This window comes from Acanthopagrus latus, chromosome 15, assembly GCF_904848185.1.
Source record: "Acanthopagrus latus isolate v.2019 chromosome 15, fAcaLat1.1, whole genome shotgun sequence".
Taxonomy (NCBI): domain Eukaryota; kingdom Metazoa; phylum Chordata; class Actinopteri; order Spariformes; family Sparidae; genus Acanthopagrus; species Acanthopagrus latus.
In genome coordinates this window covers 24,647,445-24,659,427 of record NC_051053.1, presented here as the reverse complement: position 1 = coordinate 24,659,427, position 11,983 = coordinate 24,647,445, and the positions used below count along the sequence as shown (strand labels likewise).

Here is an 11,983-nt window from a genome sequence, read left to right as displayed (position 1 = left end):
TGACCAGTTAGTATTGATACTGACCTTATAGATCATAATAAAAAGTAAATAAAAGGCTTCATTATTTATGCTTACAAAACATTAGAACATAATGACCTCTAATTATTGCTATGAAGCTTTATGAGTATTCACGAATGCTTATTACTAAGATTACACAGTGCTATAGATGCATTATAACACATTTTTAATATGTTCATTATGTGTTGTTTTCCCATAACTCCTGGGAAAACAACTTTTAAGTTGGAGCTGATGTATAAAAATTTATAAAATTATTTAAAAAAAAACATTTTGAAAATGTATTGATGATAATATAATAGTCCTGACAGTATATAGATAGTATAAGACAAATAAACAGTGAATGTGAAGGGCACATGTACAAATAGTACTTGAGCAAAGGTATTTGTTATTAAATATAGTTGTTAATAAATAATATTAACATATTTACATGTATGTTCTGTTTACTGTGGGTGGTCTGTTAACCTGCCAGCCAGACTGTCAGGTCAAATATCCTTTTTTTAAAAAAAAAATAATAATAATAATCAGACTCTTTTTTTCTGATTGATTTCATGTATGCAAAATTCTGCAGCTTCGGCTCTGAGAAACTAAATCAACTTATCAAATAACTGTAGCAGAGAAAAAGGTACAACATGTGTCTCAAAACTGTACTTTACTCCAGTAATTTGTTAAATGTACTGAGTTACATCGCCAGAATCTTTCCATTACTTCTTACTGACTGTTAAATACGTTTCTATGTCAGCCTCTAACAGCTGTTTGAACATCTCCACCTACAGGAGCAGTGAAGGTGACGCTGCCCTCTAGAGGAAACTAGAGGAAGTTACAGCAATAACATCCGTCCAGCCTCGATCCTCAGGGATCCAGCTCAATGAAACTATCAATTCATGATGAATGTCTTCATTTTTCTGTTGGGACCAGTTGACAGAGTTTATTCTTTCTTGATATGGTGCCATAACAAAAATGCATTGAGTGCTGAAATAAACCAGAGGTCTGCTGGTGAATAGATACTTTCACTGTGGTAATTCCAGAGGCAGATGGCTTCAGGTAGTTAAGTTGAAATGTCATTAAGTTTTAAACTATCGTGTAACTCCTGGAGTTTTATTTATTTACAGTCCAGATCTTCTTAAATGCAGTCTGCACTCTGCAGACATGGGCCTCCTGTCTGTGCCATGCTGGATGATAAAGTTTAGGAATCTCTCTTGTCCTGCACCAACTAATCCAGCCAGCAGATGGCGCTAAGAGCGCACAAGAAGCAGCGATCAAGGTCTATGGACCTTGTTTGTCTGGTTGCAAGCCACGCCCTCATCCTGCTTGTCACCCTCTTGTCCAGCCAATGGAATTCCAATTCTCCACACAAATATGGACACAGTGACGGTGAATGGAGAAAGTCTTCACGTTAATCATCACGGGGCCAAATATGGCTTTTAAAATGCAAAGTTTTCAGTGGGCTGTAGATAATATTGTCAATTGTACAACTCTACTGGGTCGTGACCACTGGTTTATTACACCGACAGAAAAGATACAGACGGACTCATGTGTCCCTTCAAAATGTAAATTATTCATCAGCTAAGAAAAACGCCCTGGTTTTGCATTTCTCCGATAATCACATGAGGATGTAAATGGTTTATTCAGTTAAAGGCAAACTAAGTAATTCAATTTGTCCTACAAATTTAACTCACCAAAATTGTTTCCACTGGACATAGACGGATCACAACAGCAAAATTTCCAAATACGAAGACGTTTTCAGAAATATCTGTGCGTAATTACGCACACTGGCGCCATCATTTTATTTATTTTTTTGTTGACAAAGTATGAATAAGTGGGCAAATTTATTGGGTCAGTAAATAAATAAAAACAAAAGGCAGCTTGAAACTTGTAAATAATAAATTGCTGAAACAGTTCAAGACTATTCAGGGCGCTGTGTGGTTTTGGGTAGAAGTTACAGCAGCTGCGCGTAAAAGCAGAATATTTTCACTGAAAGCTCAAGATCAATGAAATCACTTGTCCAGACAAAGAAAAGCCAAAGCCCATCTCTCTCTGTACAGCCCCGTTATACTCTGAGGACACACACACACACACACACACACACACACACACACACACACACACACACACACGCTTCACACAAGCTTGTAAACGGCTCCCTGCTACTTTTTATTCAGCTTGTAAAACGATGTTTCAGTCTCAGCTTTAAAACCTTCTGTATCCGCTGCTGCACTCGGGCCGGTCTGGCAGCAGGACGGCGGGCCTACAACCACATCACTGAGCACAAAAGAATTACTTGATTTATGTCATATACCGGGTAAATACAGTCTAACCATGTGATCCGCAATGTAACCAATGGGCAGCCGAGGAGAAGGTATGGGCAGGAAAAAAAATTACTACCATTTTAGGGGAGGATGTAAGCCACTATACCAGCCCATCTAACGTTTTACAGGCGCACTTAAGTGTCTTTTTATTGAAATAATAAAATAAACATGTCGCTAACGAATTATTATTCCATGATGGGGCTCCAGACCGAGGAGCCGTACGGTGCACATTTCATCCCGGGAGGCTTGCAGGGTTCGACGGCCGGCTGCGCAAAGCCAGCCCGGGGAGCGGAGGAGGAGGAGGGGACCCCCGGCTCACACATTCCGGATTTTTCACATTTTTCCAACAAACAAACGAGCTTAAACGGCTTCTCTCCCTGGACAAACAACTCGACATCCTCTTCATCCTCTTCCCCGCAGCTGCAGTCCACCCCCGGCTCCTCCATCCCCGGTCTTTTCCATCCACATCACCTCCTGAGCCATCACCACCCGTACTACGGCCCGCAGACGCAGACCCACACCGAGCACCTCGCATCCTCGGCCCCCTCCGACAGCAGATTCGTCCGCTGCTGGGAGGGAGCGACTCCCACCTCGGACACCTCTCTGTCGCATGTGTCGGCTGGTTTCCCCTCGTGTCTCCCCGCTCAGGGTGACCTCTCCAATCCGAGCCCGAGGTTCGAGGCGGTGAAACCGGAGAATTCCCCGCCGTCACACGTCGACAGCCCCGCGGATTCCAGCTTCGCCAGCCCGGCCGAGGTGGTCCTCGAGCGGCTTGGGACCGTGGAGGAGCTGGGGAGGAAGCCGGAGCCCAAGAAGGAGGTCGAGGAGAGAAAAACACAGCCACAGCTTGACCCGGGTAAACACAGATATACCAAACTGAGGAATGTTTATTAGCATGTGCATACACAGGTGTGTGTGTCTGTGTGTGTTTGTGTGTGTGTGTGTGTGTGTGTGTGTGTGTGTGTGTGTGTGTGTGTGTTTGACAGAGAGAGAGAGAATGTGGGCCAAGTAAGTAAGTGTGTGTGACTTTTATAGGCCTATAAATGTCTTGTAAACGGTAAAATATAAAACTTTATTGTCCATTAAAATAATTAAGCAGCTATTGCTGTTATTTAACTATTTGTCACGAGAGCGGAAACGCAGGTAGGAATGATCAGCTTTGATTTGTGCAGGATTGAGTTTCCTGACATCAACGCTCGGAGCTTTTTTAGCCGAAAAAACAAAAAAACAAAAAAGCTTTTATAACCAATAATTTGTGCTAATAAACTGTGCAAGTTTCACTGCTGTAGCTTTTTCAGAAGCAGCCACAAATAAGTCCTTAATTTGTTTTTCCACGAGAGATGGATCCAATTTGTTCACACTGAAGAGATTAAATATTTAAGTCTTTCATTCTTCCACTTCCATCCAACAATTTACCCTGAAAACTGCTTATTAATTCATAAGGAAGGCGCCAAACTCAATGTAATTTTTTTTTGGCTCTTTTTCTCTCTGCTCACTCTCAAAGCTTGTAGGTTTTTCAGTTTTATTTCCCTCCTCCAGGCGGCCACTGGTATGGCTTCTGTTTGGTATGGAGGTCATTTTGTGCAGACGTGAAACTAGCTTGACACAATCCATCACATAATTACATTTATTTTACTTTTTTTCCCCCCTTAATTGTGGATTTTAGGGAGTTACTTCCAGCTCCAGTACAAAGAGTCAGGGATTATTTTCATCTGTGTAAAGTGATCATTCTTAAAAAGTCTGCAGAGGAAAATAGGTCAAACAAAAACACAATGACCGGGGAGGATTTTCTTGATTATTAGGCCACACTAGTTATTTTTCTTTGCTTCAGAAATTAGTTTTAAAACTTTTTTAAACTGCTATGATTCTTCCAACTGTTCTACTTATTGTCACATACAGGATTCAGAGAGACTGAAGTCCAGCCCAAAAAATAAATAATTCAGTATTTGAAGCAGATATAACAGAGATGTCTCCTGTGAGGTGTGACTGTCGGATCTCCACAGCCAAAAAAAATACTTGTTGCTGTGTTGCAGCCTGTCTGTCTGTCTGTCTGTCTGTCTGTCTGTCTGTCTGTCTGTCTGTCCAGCCATAATTTTTCCCAGCACTCTCTGGCTGCTTCCCGCCTGTTAAAGTGGTCAATAAAACATTTTCATATCAGTCAATAGCTCAAATATCTCCCCTCCAACTGTGCTTAAAATCCTTTAAAAATGAAGCAGCGGTTATCAGCAGTGTGACAGACAGGAGACACTCTGCTGCATTTACTGTCTTTAAGGCTCTGAAGCTCCATCAGGAGCCAGGAACATGATTCGATAAGCCAAATTATGTTACGTTATTGAAATGAAGGAAGTGTGGAATGAGAGCATAAACAAAACCTAATGCCAATAAAGTTCACTAAGTGTTTGGGTCACAGCTGCAGCTGAACTCTGTCTTTATTTATGGAGCTGCGTGCTGCTGTTTCTTTTTCTAATGAGCCAAAAGTTGCAGGCTCATAAAACCTGTTCCTGAGAATATTTACTTTGATTTTTTTTTTTTTTTTTATGTCAGTCTTTGAACTCCACATGGCACACACACACACACACACACACACACACACACACACACACACACACACACACACACACACACACACACACACACACACTCAGATACACACCAACCAATTATAGCTGCAACGATTAGTCGATTAATCAAGAAGTCGGTTTGGAGAATATTGATAGAAACTGTCTTGATTTTGAATTTTGAAAGTGAAAGTTTCAGCATTTAATGATTCCATCTTTTTAAATCTAAGTATTTGATGTTTCTCTTTGTTATTTCTTTTGATAAAGTTATAGTTTTTTTGGGTTTTGGACTAAAGAAGCAGTTTGGAGACGTCACTTTGAGAAACTGTAATGAGCATTTTGCACTGTTTGCACTGTCGTGAAACCAATTGCCAGATTAACTCATAAATCAAGGCAGTAATTGTTAGCCGCAGCTCTTGCAGCAGTACAAGATTTAAGTATAAAATCTGTGAACTTCTGTCTCCTCGCCTGCTAGAAAACCCTTCAGCCAGTTGGATCCACGCCAAGTCGACCAGGAAGAAAAGGTGTCCGTACACCAAACACCAGACGCTGGAGCTGGAGAAGGAGTTCCTCTACAACATGTACCTGACCAGAGACCGGCGCCTGGAGGTGGCAGGACTCTTAAATCTGACTGAGAGACAGGTCAAAATCTGGTTCCAGAACAGACGGATGAAGATGAAGAAGCTGATGACCCGGGACAGGAGGAGCATGAATGAATGATGGGTTTGGAGAAGAAGAGGCTGGGGTAGTTTTTTTCTTTTTCTTTTGTCTTTTTTTTTAAAATCCAGGATAGGTGTGGAGGAGGTGATGCAGTGCTCCTCATCATCTGGCATGATCAGCTGTTACTAAGCAACGGATTGTGGCTCTAACATGGCCGCCTCGGAGCACTGCAGTGGTGTGACTCTGCAGGGGGAGACCAGGATGTGTTGTAACGCTTCAAAAAAGAAAGAAAAATATGCTCCTATCTTTTGGCCTTTTTCATGATAAATCTTCTCGAACTCTCCCATCTGCATGTTACCAAATGAAGACAGTGGACCAGGGGCGGCTGTAAATAACGCTCAGAATAAAACATCAGATCCATAAAATGATATCAGAAAAACACACTTGATGATATCAAAGACTTCGCACATTGTTTTTTAAAAAAAACACATCTGTTCCTGATGCGGTTGTATATCTCTCGTGTCCGGAAAGAAATGAAACTACTTGACACATCGTTGACTTCACATAAATCGTCCGTGCTGTCTGGCAGAATGCAAACTGGGTTTTATGATTTAACGCGAAAACTATTGTCCTCGTAAAAAAGATTGCTTCAGTGTGCCAAACGAGACGCCGAAGAGAAACTGAAGTTAGATAAATCTTGTGAGTAATTCTGATGTCCGAGCACTTGAGAGTGTTTATTTGAAAATTAAACTTTAGTACTTTAGTGGAGGAGACACGATCAGAGAGACTCCTGGCACTTAGAATCAGCTTATTTCCTGAAAGTAGAGAAAAATCTGAGAATTTTAAGTGATTAGTTTCAGTTGCAGCTGATGCAGATTTATGTTCTGTATTGATCAGTTTGTTAGATTGAATTTAAAGATGAAATTTGATTATAATCTTGGTTAAAAGTGCTGTGATTTAAAGTGCAGTTCACACAAAAATATTTAAAGGATAAGTTTGTCCATAATCATCTTCTCACCCTCCAGCTGATGGAAAGTCGGGTGAAGTTTCGTAGCCCATGAAACATTTCTGCAACCGTGTTGCAGCGTTCTCCTAAACAACTGAAGTAGATCTAAAAAAACACCCTGGAAGAAAAGATAAACAGTCTTCATCCAGCTCGTCTGGTGTAATCCAAGTGTCCAGAGGCACCAAGAGCACCACATTGATTTGCAAAGATGTTATTTACACCCATTTGTAAGTCAGACTCTTCAATGTAGCTGCTAGCTAAAAGTGGGTGGGTAAAGATTTTTAATCTTATTTTAAGTTTTCCGAAAGAGTCTCCACAGTTTATATATTTGATTCAGTTTGGTTAAAGGAACCTTCCCCTGTGGTATTACTGCTTCCTCTGTCACACAGACAGCCTCAGTAACACGGCTACTGCTGCCTGTCCAAAGCAAAAACAACCACAACAATCACGATTTGACCTAAAACACTCGGCTCTTGGTCCCGGTGGTGAGAGGAAACACATATCAACGAGGAGAACAGACTTTGACACAACACCTGAGCGCTCTCTGTCGAGTGAACGCTCGTCCGTTCGCTCTTGTTTCCATCTCTCTCCCTCCTCTCCGTCCTGGCCTCCTCCCTCAGCGGGGTTCCTTTTCCACTGCAGTGTAGAGTTTCCACAGTTAGTCCAGTTGTTCCCCCCGTTACCTGCGGAGAGTGACCGAGGAAAACAGTGCCTCTTCCTGTTTTGGTTGTGCAATGGCTCCCCTTTTCTGTGATGGTGGCAGACCGAACAACACAGTGAATATCACCAATCTACACATGGACGTGTCATTTATCTACAGATGTTACAGCGTGCAATCAGTATTTCCTTAGGAAAGATGAGTTAAAGCAAAACGATATCTATTACCAGGTTAAGATGAGGGAAAGTCTGTGATATCAATTTAAATCTGTTTGTGACCGACTGAAGAACTGTTCCTTTATAAACTTGTTTATAAAAATACACTTATGTCCGTTTACACAAATCCTAAAGTATTTCAAGACACTCGGGTGTTGGTGCAGATTCATTAGAGGTTTCAGTGTCAGGTTAGACTCTTTACCTTCCAGGGCTGAAACTGGTCACGTCGCTCATTCTGAAATATGTGTAATGTCAGTCAAAGAAGCATTTTGACAAAGAGAAGAACTTGTTTTGGATCAGAAAAGTGGGTCAGGTTTGGTAGTTTTAACTACACAATGAACAAATAAGCAAACTATTGTAAAAACAATTGAAGAAAAACTGGAACATGAAGATGCGCTCGAGTGATTCAGTTTCTTTCAGGGCCTCCACGTCAACAATCATGTTGTTCTCTTTATCTGGCTCCTGATTGGAGCATTTTCTCTGTGTTACAACCGACTGGTCTCCCCTAAAATAATATTCATAAGGGACTTTAAAAAAAAAAAAAAAAGATAAAAAACAGAATAAACTTCTTTGTTTTGTTTTTATAAACTGTGCATGTGGCCTCGACGGGCGTATCTGTTGTTATTGTTGTTGTGGTCGTCATTGTTGCTATGTGTATATCTGTTGTTACTGTGGGTCATGTATTGCAGACATGGACATGCCTACACACACACACACACACACACACACACACACACACCAGTCATGGCTAAGCTATGGTGTGACTGCAGTCCGACGGTTCATTTTACCTCCTGTAAGAACAAACAAGCTCGAGTTTAAAAAGAAAAAACAACAAAACAACAAAACAACAAAACAACGCACAACCAGCAAAAGTGTCATCTCAGAATGTACAGTAACAAATTACACCACCCTCACACACTATAAAGGGAACTTTAAAGGGATATTTCTAAGTTTCTTGTTTTGTTTTGTTGTGTTTTTGTGTGTGTTTTCTGGATGGAGACGGGATTCTCTGCTGGGAGAGAAGAGACTCACAGTTGGATCAGGCTCCGTTTGCCTTCAGCCTGCTGACTGGACCCAGACACGGTGTGTGTGACGACAGGAAGCTCATTAAATATGCTGCTCGTGGGGATTTTTATCAATGAAATAAAAGATTGTTAATTATGCACTTTTCCTGGTGTGATTATTTTATAATTCAGTTCATGTTTTGGGGGCATTTTACGCCACTAATACTAGTTTTATTGTCAGAGTAGACGAGTTATTTCTGCTCTACCGTCACATAATTACATCCATTATTATATTAATAATACAGTGTGATATTCTGTAACCAGTACGAACCAGTAACTGCTGGTTTCTACTCCAAGGGCGTCACTCAGACCTCCAGACAGCCTTCCGCTTCTCTCCTGTAACACAGAGGGACTTAAACTCAGCCTCGTTTTACAACCCTGGTGTTGTAAAAAACGACAAATAGGCCTAAATGAGAGTGAACCTTTAAAAGTGGATGTTTTAAATGCTCTTCATACATTTTTTAGGAAACGCAGTGACGAGATGTTTGAAATGGCGCATTAGAATTCATTTAATCTCATTTTTTGTTTTTTACATTTTGTCACATTTTTTGACCTCAGTGAAAATCACACCCAATAATAACAATAATGATGATGATAATACATTTGCATGCAATCCTTTGGTTCGATTATCACAGGATAGATGTGATTTTTATCATATTTACGCTTTTTTTTTTCACATTATAGCTGCTACGATGCGACGGCACTAAATAGACGACATGAAATATCTTGTTCTTACAGTAGTTTTATTATAGCGGTTATATTACCTGTATTATTATTATTATTATTATTATTATTATTATTATTATTATTATTATTATTATTATTATTATGGGATGATACTAGAAGCAGTAGTTAATCTGTCTCACTGCGCCGCGCTGCAGCTGCACACACACACACACACACACACACACACACACACACACACACACACACACACACATTTCTTCATCTCTCTGGATATTTACTTCAACCTTTAACGTCGTTGTTTCATTTCCTGTGTGAGATGGAGACGAACAGAACATCAGGTGACGATCAGCTCACTGCTGCACAATCACGAGGCTTCTTATAAAAACAGAATCTGTGAGGTGTCACAGTGTTAATCTGCAATTTACTCCACAACAACACGAGTCACGTTTCACTCGATTATACACCGATAATGAGATTAACACAAAATAATACATCGCTCATAGATCAATCTTCATCCTGTAGTTTTATCCTATTGTATTATTATTATTATTATTATTATTATTATTATTATTATTATTATTATTATTATAGGACGAGCCGACAGTAGAAGGACAAGACAAAGGCAGGTTCTGTTTTGGACGTTTCACCGGACTGTAGAAGGAAAATGCGATTTTATTTTAATATATATATGATACAGAGAAACACGCCAAATACTGCCACTACTACTGCATTAAATTACAAAGTATAATCATATATTAGAGTCGCTGTCATAGTTTAATCCTGGATCATTTGGGACGATCCTCCAAGAGAAGAACATTAAGAAAGATTATTGTCTAATGACTCAAACTGACGAATAATACGATTATTTGATTAAAGTTTCGATATGAAATAGAGAAACACACACAAAATACTAATACTGCGCTAACATGACAACTAATACTAATGAAAATGGGTGTTGATCAAATAGTTTTATGCTGAATTGATCCTACAAGAGAAAAAAAAAAATACTCGCATGTTTGACGTTTTACTGATTACAGACAAATAATGCGATTATTTTACTTTAACAAGTGTATGAGATAGAAAAACACACAATATTTCTATAACTCCGTTAAAATAACTTATAATAATAATAATAAAATGAGTCTTGTCTTAATTGTATCCCGCGTCATTCGGGATGAGAGGAGCGTTAAGATCGAACGTTTCATTGGATTCAAGACAAATAATGCGATTATTTCACTTTAGTTTTTATATGAGATCGAGCAGCACAAACAAACAAACAACTTGTAATGATGAAGTCTGTCTTGTTGTCATCACTGTATCCTGCAGCATCACTACAGGAGGATCTTTACGAGAGAACAACACTAAAAAAAACAATATGTAGGCTGATGTTTGAGGTTTCACAGGATTATTGGCCAATAAATCGAGTATTTTAAAGAAAAACACACACAAACACAACTACTACTGCACTAAAATGACTTCTTTTAACTAAATAATTAGTTTCTGCACCATAGTTTTATCTGATATTATTCAGAGACGATCCTACTGGAGACTAACACGAGAAAAGCAGAGTGTGATGTCTGATGTTTGACCGGATTATCGACCAACAATGAGAAACACACACAACAACACAAAGACTCCGCTGCACTGAAATGACGTCTCGTTACAAATAAACCAGTCTGATTATAACAGTATTATTCTGGGGAGGTCCTACAAGAGGATAATGTGAATATTTTTGATTAAATGTACAAAATACGAGACTGCTGAACTGAATTTATTCCTTCTGGAGGTTAAAATCAGTCTCATTCTCTCCGTATGTTCATGTTTTCATCCTCCAAGAGACAAAACCTCCAACTCCAGTCTCCATATTTGACATTTAACCGGATAACAATGCCATTTATGTGACATTATGAGGACGATATTGTTCCAACGTCAAGGTGTTTCACCGCTCCCAGGTACGTGTTGTGGGTTTGAGTCCACAGAGAGACATTCCGGGCCTCCTTGTTTTGTCAAAGTCAGTGCAGCGCCTCGTAGCTTCCCTCATTTATTGCGGCCATATAATCCGCTCATCCTACTGCAGGGTCATAAAGCAACAGCATGCATTTGGAGAATAAACGTGACTTTCCCCACACCCAAGACACAGAGAAGGAGGGAGAGAAGGAGGAGGGAGAGGAGGAGGGAGAGGAGGGAGAGAGGGCTCCGCCATAAAGTCATTTAGGCCAGACAGTCATCGGGACTATATGGTTTTATTGGACACTCTTTCCTGCCCCCGCGGAGCCTCGACTGTCCTTCTACATGTTAAAAGTCATTGTCCGCAGCTGAGAGCAGACAGCTTCAATCACGTCTCTGCACACCACAAAACACAGGAAATTTCACCGGACAGGAGATTCAAACGTAAAACAAAAGCGTGTGTGTGTGTCCGGGGAGCGCTGCAGGCTGGATTCAAGACTTTAAACTCGAGGCCTGAGATGTTTAAAATCAGGTTATCACTCGTGATTTCATCGCTTATGCGTTCAAAACATTAATAATGTGTTTTTCTGTGTTTTTCTTTGAATTAGAAGCGGTAGAAATTAACCTCCTGGCATCATTTTCTTATCAAAAAATGTCCGTCTGTGCGTCTTTTACGCACGCAGTGTGCGCGCGTATTTTCCAAGTATCGACCGAGAGCTGCAGCTTTGTAAAGATTAAAATATATAAAAGCTGAGAAACACAAGAAAGCTAGAAAATGTAGAATAATCTCAGGTTTAAATATGTTTATATTTAACATAACAGCACAAAAATAATTCTGTCCTGCAGCGAGAATAAAGGCGAGAG

At 40.0% G+C, this 11,983-nt stretch overlaps 1 protein-coding gene across 1 annotated transcript; it reads left to right on the top strand.

Annotated features, from left to right (window-relative positions):
• The first annotated feature begins 2,084 nt into the window (after window positions 1-2,084).
• LOC119033801 (homeobox protein Hox-D9b-like) lies at window positions 2,085-6,002 on the top strand. The gene is made up of 2 exons (XM_037124344.1): window positions 2,085-3,180; window positions 5,358-6,002. Exons 1-2 carry the CDS (start codon window positions 2,493-2,495, stop codon window positions 5,600-5,602), a joined length of 933 nt encoding a protein of 310 aa, XP_036980239.1. The 5' UTR covers window positions 2,085-2,492; the 3' UTR covers window positions 5,603-6,002.
• Window positions 6,003-11,983: the final 5,981 nt, after the last annotated feature.

Coding starts and splice junctions, on each gene's coding strand:
- LOC119033801 (XM_037124344.1), top strand. CDS start 2,493: ATGTCGCTAACGAATTATTATTCCATGATGGGGCTCCAGACCGAGGAG. Junction 3,181..5,357: donor ACAGCCACAGCTTGACCCGG/GTAAACACAGAT, acceptor CTCGCCTGCTAG/AAAACCCTTCAGCCAGTTGG.